This window comes from Mytilus trossulus, chromosome 4, assembly GCF_036588685.1.
Source record: "Mytilus trossulus isolate FHL-02 chromosome 4, PNRI_Mtr1.1.1.hap1, whole genome shotgun sequence".
In the NCBI taxonomy this organism is placed as follows: domain Eukaryota; kingdom Metazoa; phylum Mollusca; class Bivalvia; order Mytilida; family Mytilidae; genus Mytilus; species Mytilus trossulus.
In genome coordinates this window covers 85,909,679-85,936,120 of record NC_086376.1, presented here as the reverse complement: position 1 = coordinate 85,936,120, position 26,442 = coordinate 85,909,679, and the positions used below count along the sequence as shown (strand labels likewise).

The 26,442-nt window shown below is 30.7% G+C and overlaps 2 protein-coding genes across 3 annotated transcripts; one reads left to right on the top strand and one right to left on the bottom strand.

Moving 5' to 3' along the window:
- Positions 1-516: 516 nt before the first annotated feature.
- Positions 517-15,995, bottom strand: LOC134716214 (bromodomain-containing protein 8-like). The gene is made up of 20 exons (XM_063579066.1): positions 15,952-15,995; positions 14,410-14,500; positions 13,832-13,901; positions 13,257-13,306; positions 11,219-11,338; positions 10,702-10,782; positions 10,083-10,144; positions 8,767-8,858; positions 7,869-8,036; positions 7,160-7,265; positions 6,451-6,552; positions 6,070-6,191; positions 5,096-5,243; positions 4,184-4,245; positions 3,656-3,822; positions 2,975-3,055; positions 2,603-2,671; positions 1,869-2,046; positions 1,198-1,290; positions 517-653 (listed from the first exon to the last, which is right to left on the bottom strand). Exons 1-20 carry the CDS (start codon positions 15,965-15,967, stop codon positions 561-563), a joined length of 1,971 nt encoding a protein of 656 aa, XP_063435136.1. The 5' UTR covers positions 15,968-15,995; the 3' UTR covers positions 517-560.
- A 215-nt stretch (positions 15,996-16,210) lies between these two features.
- On the top strand, positions 16,211-26,442 carry LOC134716213 (uncharacterized). 2 transcript variants are annotated; one of them, XM_063579064.1, is made up of 6 exons: positions 16,211-16,292; positions 18,151-18,330; positions 19,856-19,876; positions 20,288-20,461; positions 20,897-20,992; positions 24,139-26,442. In XM_063579064.1, the coding sequence occupies exons 2-6, from the start codon at positions 18,158-18,160 to the stop codon at positions 24,197-24,199; spliced, it is 525 nt and encodes a 174-aa protein (XP_063435134.1). In that variant the 5' UTR covers positions 16,211-16,292; positions 18,151-18,157; the 3' UTR covers positions 24,200-26,442. The 2 variants fall into 2 exon arrangements, with proteins under 2 accessions (XP_063435134.1, XP_063435135.1); XM_063579065.1 differs by lacking the exon at positions 16,211-16,292 and adding an exon at positions 17,427-17,511.

Below are 26,442 nucleotides of genomic sequence, written 5' to 3'. Positions count from 1 at the left end.
ACATTAAGATAACACTATTGCGTGGTAGATACACCAAGATCCAGACATGCTTTAAGTAGTAACTTTTATTTTGTAAAATACTAGAATAGATATAAGAAGATGTGGTATGAGTGCCAATGAGACAACTCTCCATCCAAGTCACAATTAATAAAAGTAAACCATTAAAGGTAGAAACCAATTCATCATTTGTTATAAGATTAAAGTCTAGGATTACAAATAACATTGTGATCATCATTTTTGAGAGATTTTTCTTTCACTTTTACAAAGACATATGTGTTTGTATGACTGTTGGTTCAGAGGCTGATACAACTAACAAAAGAGAAATAAGTACATTTAATTTTTATACACATACATAACAATAAAGAGACATATTTAGATGTCATAGCTTCATCTTTATTTTGTATAGTACAGTTCAACAGTCTTTTTTGTTTTACTTTACAAATTCTAGTGAATAATTCATTCTTGTATATAATGCCCTCCCTATTACTATTCTCATAATTCTGTCTTCATAGGATCTTTTATGTCTATAGAAATTCCTTTTTCAGTGGTTAAGATTTGGATCATGTGTCGTCTCCTCTCGTCTTTCTTTTCTTTGATTTCCCTCCCTCCTGATGAGATTCTGAGAACGTTCTTCTTCTCTTAGAGTCATCCTCCTGTTAAAAGACATAAATCTGCTCATACACAGAGAGAAAACATAATCTATCACAATGATATCTATTTTCTTTTCTGGGGGTATTGATTGTATATCCACCATTTTCCTCAATTTTCAGATGTTTCTAAACTATTGTGAATTCAATACATTACAACTTAAGTAAAACTGGACCTTTTTAAGAGATGGACGATGAAGAATGAAATGAATTTCATCCTCCACAATGCCACTATTACAAAATTTTCAATCATTTTTATCTGGGGCTTTCCTTTGGGTCTTCCTTTTACTATTTCAAGTTCTGTTTCTAAATTTGTTCAACTCATTCATTATTTTACATTTTTTTAAACAGCAAATAAACCTATAATAGACCTAGACCTTCCACGTAAGAAGATTGCTTGAGTTCAGAATTCGATATTTGACTTCTTGTCACTAAACTAGTGTTGTACGCAGGCTGATGATGGTTTACTTTATTCTTTTTTTATATAAAAATAAAGAAGATGAACAGATAAATATCTATGATGATTAACACAACACTAAGGAACCCATACCTTATCACTTTTGTCACTGCTCTCAGTTCTCCTAGATGGCCTTAATGATTTACTTTCTGATGACTGTAACATTAACTGTGCACTGACATATTGCTGTAAATGTTAAAATCTACTTTAATCACATCCATTATGTTTTATTTGCTTAATGAGTTAAATCATGAGATATCTTCCAATTTAAAGAAACCATTCTTTCAAGTTGCAATGTATCAATCTCTTGAACAGTAAAGACATTGATAATTTCAAAAATCAAATCTTACTACTTCTAAGGTTTAAAACTATGTTATAAAATTAACATCTGTTAGAAAACATAAAGGACACAATGTGAGTTGAATTCTAGTACATGACATCAGCTTTTTAAAATAAAATTAATCTTATCATTGAATAAATAAATTATAAAAATGTTTATATATTCTCATCTGAAATTTTGTAAAGTTCTAATGTCAATTAGGATAGCTGATCAATTTTTATCTCAAGTTATCATTTATAAAGCCTTTTTCTAATATCACATTATATATCTTACAATATTAGCACTTAAATTTAGTATGTTGGCTTCTATGCTCAACAGGTAATAACCTATAGTTTCATAACTTCTATGTCATTTGGTGTCTCAGTAAGAGATGTGTGATTGGCAATTGTACTACAGCTTTTTTTCATATATCTGTATAACTAACCTCAATATGTGTCATGACATCATCATACATCTCCACGGCCATCTTGTGTACATTATGATTACAGCTGTTATACATGATAGCGTTAGTAAACATTAACATCATATCTCTCTGGAACTCAGGTGTCGTCCTTGTTATACCAGCCTCAACATTCTTCTTTATAGTTGTTAAGTCCAATGGCCTATAGAGAGAAAAACAGAATATTATAAAAAGAAATCTTCAACAACATTTTAATTTACTGTGGATGTCTAGTTATCACAACATTTGTTGAAATTACTTTATTCTGGCTAAATTTTAACTTACTTGTTAATTATATGAAATTAAATTAAACACAATTTTCAAATATTTTCATACAAAATTTTTAGCAAACAAACAAATGCTGCATCAGTTCATTGCAAGACATCAATCTAAGGAATTAAATTATTTCAAGTTTTTTCAATATAATTAACCTCAACTGATCAAATAAAAGTAGTGTGAGGAGACAGGTCTGAAATATATAAAAATGTTTTTCTGTTACAAATCATGATGTATTGTTCTATGTGTACATGTTATGCTGCCCATCAAGGGCCCTTGATTGGAATAATAAAATATTCTTATTCTTATGTTTGTTGTTACATTTTTTAGTCTTATGGTAAATATATCTGTCTGTTTTAACAGAATTTTTATTTGTAAAGATCTTTGTTTTATATGGGTTTTACATTTTATTTGGTATTTACAATGAAGCAATATAAGAATACCTTAGTACAATTCCCTGATATCCTGGAGCTATTTCATTTGTCACTGGATGTAGGAACACATTTGCATATCTAAAAAGTAAGTGAGAAATATCTAATCTACTTTAAATGTAATCCCTCAGAGTATAGATATTATGATTGAAATACATACAGGATATTTAGTTAAAATATATCTTTTTAGTTGATTTCCATTCATTTAGACAATATGAGCAACTTAACTTTTCTTTCTGTTATACTTCACTTTTCTAACTCAAGTTAAATATGGCTTATCAAAAGATTCTTTTTAAAATGCTGTGTTATAATAACATTGCAGTAGAATTTTTTTCATATAAGATCTTGCAAAATTTAGAACAAATGACATAAAGCAATTCTTACTTATGATTAGCAGCCATTCTCCACACCAACATTATAGATTTCTTCCAGTTTTTGTGGGCTTTGTCATCTTCCGTATCACTACTGCAAGGGTCATTGAAGAATAAAATCAACATTTTGAACACAAAAGCAAAAGAGACACTGGGGCTTTAATGCCTCATTAATTTATCAAAATGAGGCCATGAATGACCACTTATTTTATCATTGGAATAAATGTGTTAAGAAGATGCAAATATAAGCTGGGTTTATAAGGATAATTTAATCAGCCAATACTTGAAAGAGACATACCATTAATGTGGAAAATTTGTTAGGTTTGTAGATATGATTTGTCATATACAGCTGACTATGAATAGGTTTTTAAATTATCTTATCAACTGTCAACCATCAGTGTGTACAATAATAAAAGGCTAATCAATCTGGACAGTAAATTATATTGTTAGCATCTCTTTGTTGTGGATGGATCAATATAATTGTGAATGTATGTATGCCTTATTAATGCAATTTGACAACCAAAATGCTCTCATATATACTTGAAGTGGAGATCTACCTAACCTTCAAGAAATATAACTATTTTTGTGCAATTTGGTTGCCGTTTCTATTATTGAAACCCACACATCTCCTTTATATACAACAATTGATATGATCTGAAAGACACTTTCATAATTTTCCACTAAAAATGCTAACCAGTGTGATAAAGGACTGTTGGGTATGGATTCTGAGAATGTAGCTGTAACTGATGTATTAGCAATGGATGCTGAACCTATGGCTGTGTCGTCACTTTCATTGCCATCATCGTCACTTGTCTCTCCATCTGTCAACTGAGAACTCAGATCTTCTTTCTTGTCCTCCTCCTGATAGAAAGATATACAACTAAATTTGAACTTGACCTGTGTTTTGTAATAATAAGCAGTGTGCATAAATTTCATAATATTTGGTTGAGGCAAACTAAAATTTAGAAAACGGATACAAAGTTCAGCAAATTTTCCATTTGTAGAGGGGCATAACTCTAGAATGATAAAATTGACACAAACAAAATTCAAACTAGATCTGTTTTTTGTGGTAATAAACATTATATTATTTATAAGTTTCATAACATTTGGTTGACGCAAACTATAGTTAGAGAAAGGAAACCAATTTAATGATGTATGTGAAAAAATTGCTCCCTCTAGTGTGTTATGCCCACTCATATCAAATATAATATAAATCACTTACAGAGATATCGATAGATTTCTTATTTCTAGCTGAAGATCTCCTGCTACTACTTTTCCTTGCTCCTGGAATATAAGCATTAAAGTGGTAAATAGCCAAAAAGACAACAATCAACAACAAATCAATAATGTGTAAGTAAAACTAGATGTGAATCTTCAAGCAAACTTGTATTTGTGATCTTAAATGCTTGGGTAATGCTTAAAAGGTCAAAGTCGATTATTTTTTTATTATTTTGTAACCATTATTTCTTGGACAGTTAAATAGTTTTATACAATGAATTTTAATGTATTTGTGTGTATCATTGTCGTTTTATGCTCCACCTACGATAGAATAGGGGCATAATGTTTTCTGGTCTGTGCGTCCATCCGTCTGTCTGTCTGTCCGTTCGTCCCTCTGTCCTGCTTCAGGTTAAAGCTTTTGGTCAAGGTAGTTTCTGATAAAGTTGAAGTCCAATCAACTTGAAACTTAGTACACATGTTCCTTATAATATGATCTTTCTAATTTTTAAGCCAAATTAAACTTTTGACCCCAATGTCACGGTCCACTGAACATAGAAAATGAAAGTGCATGTTTCAGGTTAAAGTTTTTGGTCAAGGTAGTTCTTAATGAAGTTGAAGTCCAATCAACTTGAAACTTAGTTCACATGTTTCCTATGATATTATCTTTCTAATTTTAATGCCTAATTATATTTTTTATCCAATTTCATGGTCCATTGAACATTGAAAATGATAGTGCGAGTGGGGCATCCATGTACTTAGGACACATTCTTGTTAAATGATTCATTTGAGAGAGTAAAATATATTTTTATTGCACTCTAATTGTAGTTATTATTACAAGCACATTAGGGGGAGGGTGGATGGAGATTAGAACATGGAGATAAAGAGATGTGTTTCTATGGATTTATTGGAAACGTACCTCTTTTATTTAGAAATCTGACATCTGCTTCACTAATTTTAGATGATTCACTACTAGCTGGTGACATAGGTTCTTCTCTGATTGATATTTCCTCATCAACACTAACAAATGTAGCATTTCCAGCATCAATAGAAACTTGGCTATCATCCTGTCATAAAACAAACATAGTTTCAATTAATAAACAACATTGTTTTGAACATACATGTATGTTTGATTGGATAACATCATTACTTTTAGGGCATCAATTCCATGATTGATTTGCCATGAAATCATACAAACAAGTTTTAACATTATATGAGATTGATTTTATAATGTATGATTTAGTTGTGTTTTCTTTTTGGTTCAATTAAAAATGTGATCACATCAATTTTCCATTTGACGGCTGCAAATATCAATTTACCTATGGTTATAAACACTATTTAAATTCACTAAAGCATCACCAGCTTACTTTAATTTTTATTCCATCAATAAAAAAAAATAAAAGAAGGATTCATCTGGGTTCCTCTTAATAACTAGATTTTCATCTGAACGTTTGGTTAAGCGAGGTTATATGCATTTGTAGCAATAAAACTGACTGGTTGAGCTCTCATATCACTTATTACATCAATGATTTCCGAGAAAATAATTGTAAATCAAAATTTCACCTCAAAAGTTTAAATACCTTGACCAATAGAAGATGACTCTGTGGAAACGTTTCATTTTGTTCACAATAAGTTGTTTACAAAAATCTACTAATAAAATCTTATTATGGAATGACTGTAATAATTTTCTGTCTATGAAGAAATAACATGAAAAATGTGGTGCACACTGAATAGCCGGCGTTCATTTTAAACTGGAATTCATCATGAAATAATGTTGATGATGTCACTGTCAAATGACAAATTATGTCTATGAGCTGATAAACAAAACAGTGTCAGTCAATCAGAAAACGTGTTACCTCCAAAATAGAATTTAGTACAAATGTTTAAACTTACATCTTCCTCTTTGACATCAGATTTCTCCACTTCTGGGGCCTCTTTTTGACTCTCCACAACTACTTCTTTTTCCACCTCTTGTTTTACTTCTTCAGTTTCTACTTCCACATTCACCTGAACATCTGCAATTAAATTACATTTAAAACTCATCTAAAATAAAACTAGACTTAAAAAACACATGGTATATGCCACAGCATAAAAAAACACATGACATTTACAATGGTATAAAAAAAAATCTATTATAAATTTTATAAACACATGAAGACATTTTTATTTTTTAATGTAAATTTTTTTAATTTTGATACCTTACACAGGGTCATCATTCCCCATTAGAAATAATGACTGTATACCTTTTTTCTTCTCCTACTTCACAACATTTACCTTGTATTTGTTCTATTGGCTCTATTTTTACTACAACTTCTGGATCTAGCTCAGCCTTTTCTGTACTTGGTCGCTGGGGTCTCTTAACTTGTGCTGTCGTACCTGTAATATTATGGAATAAATGAAAATCCAAAGAATATGGGTTATTCAATGCTCCTTGATAAATCGACACTGTCCTTTTAATCTTTTTTACTATATCTTCAATTTGCACCTGTTTATAAAAGTATCCCCTAAATTTAAATCTGTTTTTAATTTATTGAGAAACTAGATGTTTTGGAATGAAATGAATGCCCCATTTGCAGCCTCATTTTGAAAACTTCTGCTAGCATTAGGGGAAAAAAATCAACACAATTGTTTGATTAGAGAAAAAAAGAATGACAGTCATGGATAAAAACATATGCCCTAGGCAATACACCTTATCCCTATTTGTCAGCCATTACTAGATATCACACAGGTTCCTGTAAAATTTTGACGTCATAAAACAAAATATCTGACGCCACAATGGAAAAGTGATTGTTGTATGCGTCAAAAGGTCAAGCGGCCGGGTCGGCCGGCCAAGTAGGCTAATAGCGATACGGTGTATGAAGTCCTAGTGAAGGTTTGGAAAACCAATTTTCTCTTATTTCTTTATAATAGTTCAAATAACACCAAAAATTTCTGAATTAAGAAATCTTGACAAATTGCATTTGTATACACTTCAATAACTCACTTGTTATATCAGTTATCTCCCCTGATGTAGATGTTGTACTTTCACTTTGTTTTGTTGAACCAGCTGAAGTCTTTGGTGTCTGTTGTTGGTCTTTAGATTCTACTTCCTGTAGCAAAAAATAAATAAAACAGAAATGAAAACTATATGGTTGAAAGATAATTGGTCAAACCAATTTTTGTCAAAATGGCAGAGTATAAATATGACCTTCAACCTTGACATTTTGGCTTTATAATTTACCTCCAGTTTGGTAAGATCACAAAAGTTTAGTGAATCTTCCTTATGGTGATACAGTTTTAGTCCTGAAACTTAAATAAAGATGTCAAGAAGACAATCATCATTTTATAAAGCAATGTACCGTAATGTCCTATTCAGGATGAAGAGGATAAATATTTTGGTACTGTGGATTCATTTATTTTCGTGGGTACAAACTTTCATGATTTGAGGAAAACTTGCATATTCATGGATATTTAATAACGTGGTTTGGAAAATTCTGCATATATATTCCTTTATATAGGAAATTTGTAAATTGTTGAACATTTAAATTCGTTGTTCCCTTATACCCTCGAAATCCATGAAAATTTGTATCCAACGAATATTAATGAATCCACAGTATATATATAATATACATATAATAAGGAAGAAAAATTGTTTTACATGAATAATTGCATAATTAAAATCATTAAATGAAACTGCATATCCCTCAATTTACCTGTTTTAACTGCTGTAAATCCCCAAATGATGATTTAGAACTCTGTAACAATGTAGATAACAATGGTGATGTTGGAGGGGTAGGCTTGGGTTTGTCATCAGCTGATAACCTCTTTATATCTAGGGTCAATGGTTTGTTGATGGGGACACTTGTCTCTTCTACCTCTACCTACAATATATATGGATATGTATTATGTGATGAAAAACAGAATTTAAATGAGAAAAGCTAGAAATACTAAGTTACATTTAATTTAAGGTGATAAAAGTCAATACTACCTCTACCTACAATGTATATGGACATTCTTATTTGAAGAAAATAGAATTTGTATTAGTAAAGCTAGAAATACTAACTTGCATTTGATTTTAAATGATAAAAACAACCCTCTGAAAATTGTTGTCAAAATATCTCAATATATGTATTCTGTATTGAATTAAAGTATCCATTATTTTTAATCCATTATTTTAAACTGAGATATTAGCATGTTGAGTACTGATTAAACTAGTTGATCCTTTTAGAATGTTATATTTTTTGTTCTGATATCAATTTACTGATCAGTGGGGCTTTATTCATAGTCAATAGTCTCATTCACAAATTATCTCTACCAAGAGATATATCTCAAATTTGAAATAGGGTATGGACCCGTCTATCTTTGATGATTGTATGAGGACCTCGCCTCTTTTAATACTCTGAAAAGGAAATAATTGAAACAATATGCAGGGTTTGAAAAGTATAATTTCTTCTAAATATCTCTTAAAAGATCCTGATTATTAATAACAGTTTCAGAAACAATAAAAATATACCTCTTGTTGAAAAGTGTCATTAAAATCTTATCTTTCTTTGATGATGTACATAACATTAAAATTAACTTGTACAAAAGAAGGTATATATTTTGACTAACCTTTATAGGTGGAGGTATATCTGTAGGTTCTATGACTGGTTCCTGGTTACTCTCTTCTGAATTGACTTCAATCTCTACTGACTTGGGTTTATCTAAATTAAACAGAAAATACAAAACTGATGCCAGGTTTATTATTGACACAAAACAGACATTATTTCAGAAAGCAAGCAATGATGATAAAAATCATTACAATATCTTATCTCTACACATGATCAATTGGTTCCTTTTAAGAAAAGAAACCACATTAACATGAACTTAAAACTCTAGTATGTACCATATGTACTTGAATCCTAACTTGTACTTAAACTGTATTATAAATTACTGTGAGCAGACAGGCTTTGTGTGATTTTTAATTTATGTTTCTTGTGTATAATTTGGAATTTAGTATGATGTCCATTATCACTGAACTACGGTAGTATACATATTTGTTTTGGGGCCAGCTGATGGACTCCTCAGGGTGCGTGAGTTTCTTACTGCATTGAAGTCCCATAATATTGTTGACATTGGGCTGTTGTCTGCTCTATGGTTGGGTTGTTGTCTCTTTGACACATTCCCCATTTCCATTCTCAATTTTGTTTATACATTGTTATATCATAAATCATTTTTGTTTGATTCCCCTTCTGCCTAATAATATTGTTTTAAGAAGATCAACTTCACTTAGATACAACAGCCTTGTAGAATAAACAAATATATGTTTTGCTTAATTCTTTGTGTTTTCCTTTTGTATACAAAGCTTCTGTGAAATCAACGCCGGTTACTGAAAAAGGATAATCGTAGTTGACTCGATCTTTAGGTAGCGGTGGCGGATCGGGTGCCCTGTAAGGCATTCCTGATATTTTAATGCATTAAACGCATTTACGAATTTGTGATTTTACGCACTGCCTTATTCTCGGTATCCAATATTTCTGTTGAATATATGCGATTGTACTGTTAAGTCTGGCATGTAAAGTCTTTGTGTGTGCATCCATTACAATTAAGGACGTAAGACTGTGGTGTGTTGGCAATAACAACGGATATTTAGTACTCTCCTTCACAGGTGCGTTTTGTATCCTGGTCACGGCACCAATGTAGATTTTTTCGTGGCGTTGTGTATTTTATCGTAAGTTATCTAAGGCATTAAAGATAGAACTACGTCTGCCATTATACGTTTCTATTCAATACAACATAAAGTATAACAATTACGCGACGTCACAAAGATAGCGGCCGTACCGCAAAAAGGTACGTTAATATTAGCGCAATTCTTAACAAGCCTTATGAGTTCATGTATTGTTTTTGTCAGCAGATCTCTACCACTTTAACTGAATATCTATTCTTACCCTCATCTTCTGTGGTTTCTGGTTTCTTCTCCACCAAAGCTTCCTCTTTTGCTATTTTTTCTCTATAAAGTATTAAAACAAAAGAACTTAAACATTTGGACATTACCAAAAGAGAAATGCATTTAATTCAGTCACACAATGTTTTGCTCTATTTAATATGAAAAATATTCTCAAATGAAGCCATGTTCTTGTCTGCAATTCAGCAATTAATACTGTAAGTATCAAAGTTTAATGATGACTGCCAGTAAAATATAGAAATATCAAAATCAAAATCAAACTTTTTCTTCAGATACAATTTCTTAATGATGAAGAAGCTTCTGTCTAATTTTCATAATATTATAGCTCTACATTTGTATGTATTATATGGCAAGGTTATTGATGTATAAAAACAACAAATCCAATACTAGATCTGTTATAAAAAAATACCTCAATCAATCTTTATGTCAATTACAGAAAAATGACAAAAAATCTTACAAATATTGCTTTTTTAATCATGTCAATCACAAGAAAGCCTTTGTTCAAGTGTTATAAAATTCTATGAAAATGTCCACCTGCATAAACAAAATACAAATTGTTTATTGTAAGCACCTCTGAGGCCAACAATTTTTTCTTTACTTACTTTTGTATTTGTTCCCATATCTCGGGCAAAGTATCATCCCACTGACCAGTTTTGATGCTTTCAAGATCCCTCTTTAGTTTTCTGAAATGAAACTCATAACGTTAAATTTCTTTAAATTTTACATCTTTCCCTATCAAAACTGATATAATTTTCAATATGAACATGAAAATTGAACACATTTTTAATACACTGCATTAGTTAACTTCAATTAAGCAAATAAACATCAATAAATGATTAAAACTTGAAAACGAAAAACATGAGATTTATGTCAGAGTAGTTTTAAATCTAGTCATCTTATTCATGTTATTTGATGAATTAAAAGCAGATAGAAAGTTAAGCAATTCTGAGTTATTCATTTAAAGAAAAAATACAGCAACTCTTTTCACAAAAAAATCTTACAAAAATAATTGATCTTAAGATATACAGCAATGTACATGTTCTTGACTTAAATATGAGTATTTTTACCACCACAACATATTTTCTGTGTTGGGAGCATAAACTAACAACAGATACTTACTTATATCTGTGCTGATATTCCACCACATGTTTCTTCAATTCCTCTGCTCTGTCAACAGCCAGCTGTCGTATTATTTGTGATTGAGGATTTTCTGCTTCTCCTTTATCTCCCCTCTTTCTCCTAAATATACAAAACAAACTTACAGTGAGATGACAGTTTTATAGTTCCATGTTGAAGGCCTTACTGTGATTTTGAGATGAAGAATAGCAATACAAGAGGCTGTCACAACGACAGCAAACCGGATTTATTAGCATTTATTTGTGTCCTGGCAATATCACAAGAACCATTACTGATGATTGGTGAAAGTTAAAATTGTCAATATCAAATTTGACCTCTATTTTGTCATCAGTATCAACATATTAAAATTTGAAAAGCTTAGATTGAATGGTTTGTGAGTAAATGCAACAACGTGAATGGAAACACCATTTTACGATCTTTCAAGAACCATAACTCCTGAACGGTAAAAGTCAAAATCGTCATTATTTAACTTGACCTCTATTTTGTCATCAGTAACAACATATTAAAATTTGAAAAGCTTTGGTTGAATGGTTCATGAGAAAATGCACGGACACGACTGGAAACACCATTTTTCAATCTTTCAAGAACCATAACTCCTGAACGGAAAAAGTCAAAATCATCATTATTGAACTTGACCTCCATTTTGTCACCAGTAACAACATATTAAAATTTGGGAAGCTTTGGTAGAACAGTTCATGCGTAAATGCACGGACACGACTGGAAACGCCATTTTTCAATCTTTCAAGAACCATAACTCCTGAAAGGTAGAAGTCAAAATCGTCATTATTGAACTTGACCTCCATTTTGTCACCAGTAACAACATATTAAAATTTGGGAAGCGTTGGTAGAACTGTTCATGCGTAAATGCACGGACACGACTGGAAACGCCATTTTTCAATCTTTCAAGAACCATAACTCCTGAACGGTAAAAGTCAAAATGGCCATTATTGAACTTGACCTTCATTTAGTTGTCAGTAACAACACATTAAAATTTTAAAAGCTTTGGTTGAACGGTTCTTGAGTTAATGCATGGACAACATTTGATTGCCGCCCGCCCGACCGCCCTGCCCGCCGAGCATCCCCAATTTAATAACTGACATTTTTGTCACAAAAATCTGGTTAAAAAGTGCTGTTCCTTTTCTTTTAGATATAGGAAGATGTGGTGTGAGTGCCAATGAGACAACTCTCCATTTTAGCACATATTTTTGTTGTAGCTGTACATGTATTGATTTTATGTCATGGAAGGATACCCCATATCCTTTTTTTTTCTATTAGAACAAACTTAAGTTTATATTATTCTCCTTTCTCCATACAAGCTACAAGATAAAACATGTACCATACTGTACTATTCTTCCTTAGTTTCTAAATTCTAAAATAAATCTAAAAAACACAAAACAAAATGTTCAAAAAGTTCTGCGAAAACATCATTATTTGACCTCCAATTAAAGAATCAAATCATCTTCCTCAACAAAATTTATAACAATATATAGAAAGAAATCAAAATGCAAAGATTAGATAGTGCATGAAACAAATGTACATTGTAGCTTCAAAATAAGATTCTAAAAGCTAGGTGTCTATGTGTAGTTTGATAACAATAATAAAACGACAAAAAAGTTAAAAATGTATATTTTAGAACACATGTAAAAATAAATTCCCCTCATGTGAATAGCAAATTTAAATCAAATTGCTAATAACAAATGTTATAAATAAAAGTTTCTGTAATGCATTCTTTTTTCTATGACCATGATGACAGAGGATAATATTTGCAAAAAGTAAGTGTATGAAAATTTACTGAAAGTTTCATTAGTTTAAGAACCTATAGCAAACCAATGACCTATAGGCATGATAGGAGATACTGACAATCTCTATTACATGTATTACAAGCATGTTGATCAAGTGTATATTATAATTATAAGCTATGACAAGCGCCATGATGAGATATTGTGACCAAGCTAAAAATAGTGAACATTAAATATACCTCCCTTTGGAATTTACTATATTAGTATATATGCTAACTTACTTTGGTGTTTCAATTTTTTCTAATAAATCTGTATACTGCAAAGCACAATTCTGCAAAGATAAACAAATCATGTCTCTGCCATGCTTATAAAAAATCTTTACTTGAAGTGGATTTAGTTTTATATTTTATCATTTTATAGCTATAGTTAGACAATTCTAATATTTTATAAGAAATGAAAAAAAATAACTTTTCAAGGCATTGATTAGAGTTTCAGTGCCCTGCCTACAAAAGAATAGGGGGATTATATTATGTTTTATGGTCTGTGCCCAGCCTATAAAAGAACAAGCAGGTTATATTAAGTTTTCAGGTCTGTGCCCTGTCTACAAAAGAACAGATGGATTATATTATGTTTCTATGGGTCAATGCATCCATCTGTCAGCCAATCAGTATAATGATAAAGTTTTGTTTTAGGGTTGATCTTGGTCACATCAACTTAGTACATGTAGTACACACATGTTCATTGTGAAATGAAATTTTTATTGTAAATGCCCAACAAAATAATGGGTTTCGAATATGATTTCACTGTTCTTTAATATCTTGAATGGTCTCAATGAATTGATAATACATGTACCTACTCTTTGAGAAAACCATTCTGCTGGTCTGCTGTTTTCTCCAAAAGGCTTGATGGCTCTACTAACTGATACCCTATTTATAAACAGATAGAATATTTGACATGACACTAATAATTCACATTGCAATAAGGCAATCATATAATCAAGAAAGAAATGCATAGGATTGGTATGACAGGTCATATTTGGACTTGAATATTAAGTAGAATGTTTCAAAATAAAAAACATGTACCAAGTTGATTAAAAGACATAGTAGAAATAAAAACAACTATATTTGTCTACCTTGTCTTATTTATAAATCATTGACACCAAACAAGAATGTGTCTCATTGCCTCTCATACCACATCTTCTTATAACTATGGTCTGGCTATGTGGATTTATATCTGGCTAAATCCAGTTTCTTTCTATATATTTATATGTTTAAAACATTGTCCCTCTACATATCTGATTTTTTTAAAGTATTTATTGCAATACATGCAGGTTTTTTATTATCCTGCTTAACACATCTTTAAGTGTGATACAAGTGTGTACAAGTATCAGGAGGACATGGAAGAACCAATGTTAAAGACTTCATTATCAATTACCAGTTCTGATCTCCACTTCTTAATACAGAGCAGGCTAGTGCCAATTTTTCTCTTGTAGACCATACATCTAAAGGACCATGAAGCTTGAATTCTATAAAAATAAAGATAAAGTAGCAAAAGTAGCAAAAAAAAATCACTTGAAAAACTTTTTTTTGTCATGTTTATGAAATTCATTGTTTCATGGCACTCAATGAATTAGTCCCAGTTGTTTCTTATCTTTACATCAAAATGATATGTATTTTTAACAAAGTTATCTAACAAATAGTCTGTTTAATATTAATGCGTAGTTTTCTCTCTTGGTATATTTTTTCTGTCAACTGTCCATCTGTTGTCATTTAATATCGTGAAAATGCATATTTTTTTCATATCTGGTGCGGTTCCGTTCCGTAGTTTACACAAAAATGTGAAATGGCGGCCATAGAAAAATTTACGAAAATGAGTCCGAGTATCATTATTGTTTGACAAGAGATTGTGAATGAATAAGACGCTTTTAATGCATTAAATGGATTAAACATAAACTTAAGCCAATAATCATGATAATGATAACTTTTTAAAGAAGTATAAAACTTATTTTAGCTCTAAACCAAAATTCTCGCTCTCGTATTACCGGAAGAGTTTTGGGAGAGTTGCACAAACAATGACAAATAAACATGATAAACGACCTTTTGAAAAAAAAAACATCGTTTCAATCTTTGAAATTTTGTAATACAAAACGTAGATTTCGAATTGATTTGTGATTGCACTTATCCATGTCGAAATTGGTGATTGCAGACACGTGGTATTAGTCATGTCACAAGTGTCAGCTTGGGATATTCGCATCCAAACAGTTAACACCCTGAGGGCAATTAACACCTAGCTATTTAATCTCTTAATTGCCTTTAGTGTCCAACCGAAATGGATTACAATTAAAGGTGATATAATTTTTATGATCATAATCAATAATAGTTTAAAATTGAGGACAAGTAAAATAGCATCTTCAAAATAATTATAGCGTCGTGGGAATAATTATAGCGTCTGGGGAATAATTATAGCATCGCTGGAATTATTTTAGCATCACGGTGAAAAAATATAGCATCGCGGTACCACGATGCTAAAACGGCCTGGGGAGAACACTGGGACGTCAGAGTAATCTCAGACAGCCCCAGCTTGTCTGGCAAAACAGCCGTAGGACATCAGAGTAATCTCAGACTAAGGAAATCTGAACTGAAAGTCTGGAAGACTGATTTACCAGACTGATGGATGGACAGACAGACAGAAAGAGAGAAAACCTAATGCCCGCTCGACTTATTCGCTAAGGGACTAACAAACTTAGATGCCTAAAGCTCGCACTTATGTTTAAATAAAAGGACGTTTTGTTTATCTTATAAAAGAACATATATTGGTATTCAGATGTGCAAATCGTTTTACCAATGAATTGAACAAACTAACAAACAAATCGAATTGAATGAACGTTGGTCACATTCGATATGAACCAAATTTGATAATTTGTTACTGTGTGCATTTATTTTATGCTTAACATTGTTTTAAAAGAAGAAAACTTACTCGTCGCACTGGCCATCTGAACCGGAAGTTGTTTTATGGATTCAGAAAAATTATGTGTACGATTCCGACCTTGTCTCATATGATATGATTTTCATTTTTGTATTCAGAATTGACACTTTTTTGTTTCAAAACATTTATTGAATCGATTTATTCCAATAGGATAGTTTTTTTTAAATAATTTGTGACAATTCTTGCATTGTACATGTAAATTTCTTTAAATGGAGTTCGGGAGTTGAGTACATATTTTATGTTCAATAAAACAAATTTAACTAAAGACCAACTTTTGTCTGTTGAAGAAAACCAAAGATATTTATAAATTTTAGTGACTGAAAGTTATTTATGTAATTTGTTAGGTTTATTAATCTACTTTACATAGGTTTAAAGATAAATTATCACTTATACAAAAAGGCACAAATTGAATATTTAAAAAATACTGCACAGAGAGAAGTTTCATGAGTTTATAAGTACAACGGACTTAAATAGTTATTTACCTTTTTAATTAACTCGAATAATTCAAGCCCTTTCCGTGTCCGATTTTCTCCCACATGAGGGCTTGAACTCCTTATGATCATTGGCCGTGTCACCTGCTCTCTGTGAGAGAGATCCAATCGGCAGCGATCAAACTAATGAGTCTGCGCAACTGTCTTGTAATTGTCTTACCAAACATGTGTGTTCAATTAACACAAATCCGATAATAATCAATTAACATCAATTAACATCAGTTAACACAATTTAACATCAATTAACATCTGGAACTCCTCCTTCCTTAGCTGCCAATTTAAATCAAAATTCCCATATTGCATAGCGGTGTGAATTTTCCGGTTGACGGTCTTGATGGAGGAAGACGTTCAGGCGTTAATGTAGCCTTCGTAGATCAGGGGAATATAACAACTGAATTATTCGGGTTACTTTATAATGGTTATAAATTGTTGTATCAACAAACTGTAGGAAGCTTTTTAAAACACTGTCATGAATTTATTGTCTTATCACTATCACCTGTATCTTAACGATGCGACAAATGCATAGTCAACTGATCAAATGAACCACATCCAATTCTTCACAAGGAGGGTTGAAGGATTGAACAAAAAAACAAATAATATGAGCCAGGCATAACCTTTTAAAGGGGACGAAGTCTGTATGAATTATTTGTTTGTAATTCAAAAATGTTAAAAGAAGAAACAGAAATACTGTAACGTTTCTGATTTTGGTTCTGTTGTTAGGCATTTTAGTTGTGACGTTATCATGGTTATTTCAGTTATGACGTCATATTCAATGTAAACAAAGAAATTCGGTCATCAGGTACTGTTTTTTCATATCAAATAATTATAAAAAAATTAATTGGTTTTGAGTTCCTTACATTATTTTACTAGACTGATAAATATATATATATATTTTATTCAAATGAAAATTTTTGATTTAAAAAAAAAATCATTGATTTTTCTACTGTCAATGACTGTAATAGGGGACTTCTTCACGATATGATATACTGCAAAGTTCAGCAACAAACCACAATGAATTACAGGCTTCAACTTTAGAAAAGGCACATACATATTGTGGCTGGTTAGTACATGTACTAGTTTGCTGACACAAAACCCTCCCCCTAACCTGGAACAGTGGTGTAACAGTACAACATAAGAAAGATCTTTAAAAATATGTTCTGATTTACCTCCCTTACACTCCTTGTATATTATGTATAAACAAATCTCAGATTTTGAACTAATTGCAAAAAAAAAGGCTGGTGGTAGTTGTTTTCAATATTTTTTTCTTCAAATTTCTCAAATTCCAAATATTTGAAAAGTTCAAAAAATAAATCTTTAATTGCACAAAATTGCACAATAGATTTGTAAGATCTGGACATTTGTTTTGTGTCAGAAACTCATATTATGTAAAAAATTTGCTCACAATCCAAATTCAGAGCTGTATCAAGCTTGAATGTTGTGTCCATACTTGCCCCAACTGTTCAGGGTTCGACTTCTACGGTCGTATAAAGCTGCGCCCTGCAGAGCATCTGATTCATGTATAAATAAACATCAATTTTGACAATTTTGCTGGTTAAATTAATTTGGTTTAATAAACATGCATTGGTTTTTCAAGTTAAAAAAAAAGCAAAATGTGTGTTTGGTTTTTGAAACTATTTGATGAAAGTTACATTTAAAAAGATGATATTTTTAATCATTTTTTAAAACCTTTCCATTTTAGATTGTCTATGGATGTGAATGTAATGACAGTAGATGATTTCAACCCTCCTGACATATGTGGTGATGAAAGATGTCAAGACTATTTCATGGAGTTTGTGTATTGTTTCATTATTCCAGGGGGAATAGTGTTGTTACTGACAATGATAATTACAGTATCTATCCTCTGTACTTGCTGTAAAAGGTAAGATTATTTAAATCATTGTTATATTGATACTGACAAGTACCTGAAAGATAAAAGCACATTAGATAATACAGTATCAAATATGAAAATAATGCAATCAAAATGCAGGACCTCATATACTAAGTTATTTTTTTAATAACAACAACAACAACAACAATACTTTATTTTAAGAGGGTTACACAGTTAGCTATATAACTAATCTTCCCTGAGGCCCTCGTAAAACACAAACATATACTAGTACATTGCATACATACATTAGCATAAAAAGTCAAGTGTGATAATAATGTTCAATACAACTTGATAAAATGTGATGAAAAAATAAACATGATGACATGATCAGTTTTTAATATTATTTATACAGCTAGGTTGATTTCAATAAATGATCTGTTATTTTGTATTTGAAAGAATTAATATTTGTAATATTTCTTAATATGTGGGATCTGACAATAGTTATGACTTTATAAGTCTGATTGATTTTTTGTAATATTTCTTAATATGTGGGATCTGACAATAGTTATGACTTTATAAGTTCATTACAGTCATTCCTGGTCAAAATGGAATTGCAAAATCAATCAGTTTTCATCAAAATAACATACACTTTACATCTGGTTTGAATAGGCAGGATACAAATTAATGTCTAATCTAGGAATTGCGTCCCTTTGCCAAAAAATTAGAATTACAAACAATGTTGATTAAATAAACATTGTTTTTAAATAAATGGCTTATCTTTGATAAGAACCTGAAAAAATAGAATAACTGAAGAAAAAATACAGTGAACAAGCACTTTTAAGACACAATGTTCCACAATTTAGGGTTATGGAGTTATCTCCCATTTTGAATATTATTTTAGTTTATTAGAAAGAAAAATTGTCTCCCTTATTTCACATCTATGAAAATATATTTAAACTTAGTAAATGATTATATGTAAAGATGATAAAGCATGCTTAACATAGCTTCATAATTCATACTAAAAATGTTGCTTGATTTATAGGTGTGTCAAACTATTCTTGGTTTCATTTAGAAAACTGAAAACAGAAAATAAATAATTTATCAAGAAAAATGCAGATACAATGAAGTTTCTTCTAATTTAAGAAATACTGAGCAAATGGGAGAAAACTTATACTGTTATATTCAATCAATTAGAAAAAAATAATTATCTCCCTTTCTCCCTTGTTCACTGCTTAACATTAACATTTTTTGCACATCAATTGATTAAAACCTCATTATTATTTCTGAATTGACAGTATTTGAATAACTTTTAAATCAAATCTTATGCTATAAGACACTCTAATTTTAATTGACTAGGTTTGTCAGTTTTCCTATCGAAGGTCAGTTGGTTTTCTCTGAGCACTCAGGCTTCCTCCACCAATAAAAACTGGCCGCCAGAAAATTGCCTAAATGCAGTGCTTAAAAGTGGTGTTAAAACACAAAAATCAAATCAAATCAAGAGACAGGCTAACATAACACTTAGGCATATAATCTGTGTACCTTTTTACCATTTTAAACATATTTTTTTATTTTTTAGGAAAGAAAAGCCGGTGGAAGAGTAAGTCTAATGTGAAACATTAGTTATTATATAGCAATAGAGTATATATTCTGCTAAAGGAATGGTCACAAATACTTTTCAGTTTATATTGAGCAACAGACAAAGTACTAGCACCAATATACATGACATGTAATACAAAAGTCTATTCTTATTCAATTGTATATTTTTTTAAAAATGAAGATAATAAATGTGTGCTTAACTATAGTACTATTACAAATACAATTAATTGGTTAGGATTTGTTTAAATCAAATTAAGTGTTCTATCTGAATATTATGTTTTTATATATAAATATAAGAATTCAGTTCATTGTCTTCTGTTTTGCCAAAAAATATAGAATCTAAAACATAAAAATGAAGATAGAAATGAAAAAGGAAAAATATTATGAAGTTTATTATATTATCTTTGATCAGGTATGAAATGGAATGTTATAATACAATAAGGAGAGCATCTCAGAGTCTTAGAGATCTGTCACACAAGAGAGATACATTGTTAGAACCAAGGAGTGGATCTCTGAGCTTACCTAGAAATGGTTCCAGTGGCAGATCAAGAAGAACATGCTACTCTGCTCCTAATACACTACAAAGGTAAAAATTCTTGAGTTTGTCAGAATGATATAACTTAATAAGAGTCAAGTTAAATTCATCTTGAAATAATGGTGTTCCACAAGAGAATCTCTTTAATAAAAACGTGATACCTGTTTTAATGATATTAGTTTTTTATTGATTCTAAATATTTTGGTATTTTGCTGTAAGGGCCATTAACACTGGAATTTAAATCAGAAGGTTGCTTGCCTGTAAAGTGTAAGTTCATCATCACTACTTTACTAAACATGGATACAGCGCTTTATAACACTAAACTCACCCTGATCTTATTTATTTGTTTTGGTAATGTGTTTTTATTTATATTGCAAGAAGTTGTGCATCATTAGCATTTGAACGTATTCTTTTTTAAATATTTTTTACATTGTTTGAAAGTAAGCAATATGCTTGAAATATAGTTGACTAATTTATATTTTTCAGAGACAGACGTCGGCATCAAAGAGAAGAAACCCATAGTTTGTCACCACCCAGTTATCAAAATCCACCAGCTTATTCATATGTGTCAGACTTATATGGGTTAGTATAAAAATAGCTATTAAAATCCACTAGCTTATTAGCTCACCTGGCTCGAAGGGCCAAGTGAGCTTATGCCATCACTTGGCGTCTGTCGTCGTCCGTCGTCGTCTGTCATTGTCTGTCGTCGTCGTCTGTCGTCGTAAACTATTTCAAGAATCTTCTCCTCTGAAACTACTGGGCCAAATACTTCCAAACTTTAACTCAATGTTCCTTAGGGTATCTAGTTTATAAATTGTATCCGAGGTTTTGACCTATCAACAAACATGGTCGCTATTGCTAAAAATAGAACATAGGGGTCAAATGCAGTTTTTGGCTTATAACTCAAAAACCAAAGCATTTAGAGCAAATCTGACATGGGGTATCATTGTTTATCAGGTCAAGATCTATCTGCCCTGTAATTTTCAGATGAATCAGACAACCAGTTGTTGGGTTGCTGCCCCTGAATTGGTAATTTTAAGGAAATTTTGTGCTGTTTTTGGTTATTATCTTGAATATTATTATAGATAGAGATAAACTGTAAACAGCAATAATGTTCAGCAAAGTAAGATTTACAACTAAGTCAACATGAACGAAATGGTCAGATGACCCCTTTAGGAGTTATTGCCCTTTATAGTCAATTTTTAACCATTTTTCGTAAATCTTGGTTATCTTTTACAAAAATCTTCTCCTGTGAAACTACTGGGCCAAATACTTCCAAACTTTAACTGAATGTTCCTTAGGGTATCTAGTTTATAAATTGTATCCGAAGTTTTGATCTATCAACAAACATGGTTGCCATTACTAAAAATAGAACATAGGGGTCAAATGCAGTTTTTTGCTTATAACTCAAAAACCAAGCATTTAAAGCAAATTTGACATGGGGTTTTATTGTTAATCAGGTCAAGATCTATCTGCCCTGAACTTTTCAGATGAATCAGACAAGCTGTTGTTGGGTGGCTGCCCCTGAATTGAAAATTTAAAAGAAATTTTGCTGTTTTTGGATATTATCTTGAATATTATTATAGATAGAGATAAACTGTAAATAGCAATAATGTTCAGCAAAGTAAGATTTACAAATAAGTCAACATGACCGAAATGGTCAGTTGACCCCTTTAGGAGCTATTGCCCTTTATAGTCAATTTTTAACCATTTTTCGTAAATCTTAGTAATCTTTTACAAAAATCTTCTTTCTCTGAAACCACTGGGCCAAATACTTTCAAACTTTAACTGAATGTTCCTTAGGATATCTAGTTTATAAATTGTATCCGAAGCTTTGATCTATCAACAAACATGGCCGCCATGGCTAAAAATAGAACATAGGGGTCAAATGCAGTTTTTGGCTTATAACTCAAAAACCAAAGCATTTAGATGAATCAGACAACCTGTTGTTGGGTGGCTGCCCCTGAATTGATAATTTTAAGGAAATTTTGCTGTTTTTGGTTATTATCTTGAATATTATTATAGATAGAGATAAACTGTAAAGTGAGCAACAATGTTCAGCAAAGTAAGATCTACAAATAAGTCTATCTGACCAAAATTGTCAATTGACCCCTGAAGGAGTTATTGCCCTTTAAAGACTTTTTTCACAATTTGTTCATCATGTTGACTTTCTTTAAAAAATCTTCTCCTTTGAAACTGCTGTATCAATTTCAGCCAAACTTAGGCTAAATGAGTTTCATAGTATCTAGTATAAATTTTATATTTTATTTCCTTGTATGTCAAGAAACATAGCTTCTATGGCTAAAATAGAACATAGGAGAAAATGATTTTTTTTTGCTTTTGAAGAAAATAGGACGATCCAAAAAACATTTAAATAAATTGAAAAACCAAAATAATCATTGATGAGAGATTTAACCAAAAGAATTAAGAGCCTCTTGTTCATATGTGTCAGACTTATTTGGGTTAGTATTAAACTAGCTATTAAAATCCACCAGCTTATTCATATGTGTCAGACTTATTTGGGTTAGTATTAAACTAGCTATTAAAAATCCACTAGCTTATTCATATGTGTCAAACTTATTTGGGTTAGTATTAAACTAACTATCAAAATCCACCAGCTTATTCATATGTGTCAGACTTATTTGGGTTAGTATTAAACTAGCTATTAAAATCCACCAGCTTATTCTTAAGTAACTTCTCTTCTCTGCTACCAAAATCCATCAGGTTATTCATAGTTGTCTGATTTATATGGGTGGGTCACCACTCACCACCAACATCTATGAACTTATTCATATGTGTCTGACATCTCTGAGTCAGTCATTACTCAGCTGCCAAAATCCTCCAACTTATTCAGAAGTCATATTTCTTCATCATTTCATTTTAAAATATCATTTAAAGATGTGGATGAAAATAAAAAAAAAATATTGTAGCCAGAACATTCTTCAAAATTATATATTAAGAAAGAAAAATTTGTTGTACTAGCCACAATATTGTGCTTCATAAATATTTATTTAGTCCTGCACATAAAGAAGATAAAACACAAGCCTAAGACACTATCTTTATTCAGATTTTATTCTTGTATACAGCAAACATGAAGCTAATTTTTTACACTATTTATAGAACATGTTACTATGGTTATGTTTTAAAGTCTTTAACAATATGTCATATCACTTGATATATCAATTTAAAGGTCCTTTAGAACATCCAAGCTGGTTTAAATACAATACAGTTATCACTAATGATATGTTCATGTTAATATTTATACCCCCATTTTGAAAAAAGAGGGGTATACTGTTTTACCTCTTTCTGTCCTTCCATCTGTCAGTCCATCAGTCTGTCCGTCCCATTAATATTTATCATCACATTTTTCTCAGGAACTACACTGCATGGATTTCTAAAATCTGATTTCAGGCTTGATATAAGTTAGCTATACTGTATGATGCGTTTTCAGACTCATCACTTGACAACTTCCTGTTAATCTAACACTTGCATATTTTTACACTATTAATTTTATCCACGGGGTGGGGTATCATCAGTGAGCAGTGGCTCACAGTTTCACTTGTTTGCATTGTATCAGTAATAACATTTAGAATTTTTATGCTTTGTTTATCAGGCTTCATTGGTTTACTATGTCAACTCATACATGTCAAGTGTTCTTTTAAAATAACATATTTCTTATATGAAAGATGAATGTGCTGTATGTATGACACTTTGTATTTTATTTACAGATCAGAATCATACGAATTAAACCAGCCAAGTATGCCAACACATTACAAATATGACTTGTAACTACATGTACAGTGACCTAGATTTTGGATTCAAGTTATGAGTTGGGATTATAAGAATGTTACATATCCATACACTGGCAGCCTTATGTTACACAAGACCATCAGGAATTTGAGTGTTAACTTCTATAAGAAGTTAGATAATGCCATCAGTTAAGATCTTCAATGATGGCATATACATGTATAGTAAATAAATTCTAAAGAATATTCTAAATAAGGACCATTTTAATTTTTGGTCAGTTCTGTATCAATATGTTATTTATAAACTTTTTTTTTTATCACAGAATAAAAGCCAATAATTTTCTCTATTATTTTCTCTATTTTCTCTCTGTTCCAGAATATCGTTCATTATAAGGGCACTTTTTTATGACCTTTTCGCCCTTAAAATAACATTTTCATTTAACTTAAGTTGAAAATTTGCATTTAAAGTTTCCCAACAACTATTTTTATTAATCAATTTTAAACAAGGATTTCCAAAATACAGACAGATTCATATTAAAAATTAATTATTGGGTTGATATTGTCCTAGGGTGATTTATGATAGGAAGTAGATGGATTAAAAAGAGACAAAAGATACCACAGCTACATTAAAACTCACAAGTCCAAAAATACACTGTCAAGGCAATGGCTAAAATAAGACCAAAATACAAACAACAGTTAAGGTTTTATGTAGTTATGAACTTGTCATGGAATAGAAGCTCCTTTATGATATGAATTTATAATGGAAAAAATATATTGGAATATTTTTCCCACTGAAATATGCATTCATTCTTGAAGCAATAAAGGATATAGAATATTTGTTCTAAAATCTTCTTAGATTACTCTTGCCGTTTATCTGTTTATACTTATATTTTCATATTATTGGTATATTTTTTTCAAAATAGATGTTTATTGTTTTATTGTAGAATCTTTATATTCAAGTTATAATACTCCGTCCTAATATATGTGCCAAAATACTACATTTTAGTTAGTTATGTTAGTACATTCATTAAACATATCAAATTCATAATTCTTCCATATATAAAAATTAAAAACGTGTATTTATGTGCATATTTAATGTGATTTAATGTGAAATTTAAACCCACCATATTTTTGTCTTTATATTTTACACAATTATTTATTTGAACTTTGCATTTTAGTTTTGTGTAGTCTTGCCAGTTTGTAGAGATTTATCAGTGTATTTGATATTGTGCCTAGTATTGTATAGTTTATTTAAAAATTAACATGTATTTTATAACATATAGTTGTTTTTTCTGTCTTTTTTAATATCATTTGTTTAAATATTTCAGTGTATTTATACTAATATATTTTACAAGAAATAATTGGCTGGAAAAAAATAGAGATTTCTTTATCAATGTATTTTGCATGTAGTTTATTGAGAACATTTATATATGTAGCACAGCTGATATACACCAGTTTTCCTTTACTTATACCGGTAATATGTGTTCATCATTATGGCATTATAGATCAGTAGTCTGTTTTTATGAAAGAAACTATCAATGCATTTCAATTCTCTCTTGCCAGTTATTATTGTAATTGTATGTGGAGCATACAGTGTTTTTAAAGGAATCAATGAGGGGGGATAGGACCTTTATCTGGACTCCAGGATAGGGTGTTTTTAAGCTTGGAATTTCGGGATTCTGGAATAAAAAAAAATATTATCAAAATACTCATCATTACTTTGGTTAAATTTAAGATAGAATTATAAGATTGCTTTTTCATTTACATGCACCCCATACATATCATTTTATTTATATAATCCATTGTCTGCAATCATTACTAAGAAAACTTTAGAACTATTTGAACTCTAATTAAAATCTTGAGTGAACTCCAGTATTTTTGAAGAGTACTAAGAAGTTTGTTCTATAGTAATTGATAATCAAGGAATCCACAATCCCTAATATTTATAGTCATGTCAATTGTTCTTATTTTATATATATCTAAAAAGGTGCTATTTTAATGTAGGTTTTGTCAGATAGAAGGTAAACATGAAAAATGATCTAAAGGTTTAAAAAGAATTTACAAAAGTTTAATAGGTAATGTGTTAACCAATAATTTGTTCTCACTTCATGTACTGTCTGCATATTTGTTTACCAGAAATGCACAGGTCCATGATTAAAAATCTTTTTTAAAGTAGAAATGTAACAATGGATTTGTTTTCAAAAATTATCTTGAATTGAATTTATTTCCTATCTGACATACCTTTCATAGCAAGGACTTTCCCAAGGTGCAATATATCTATGTTTG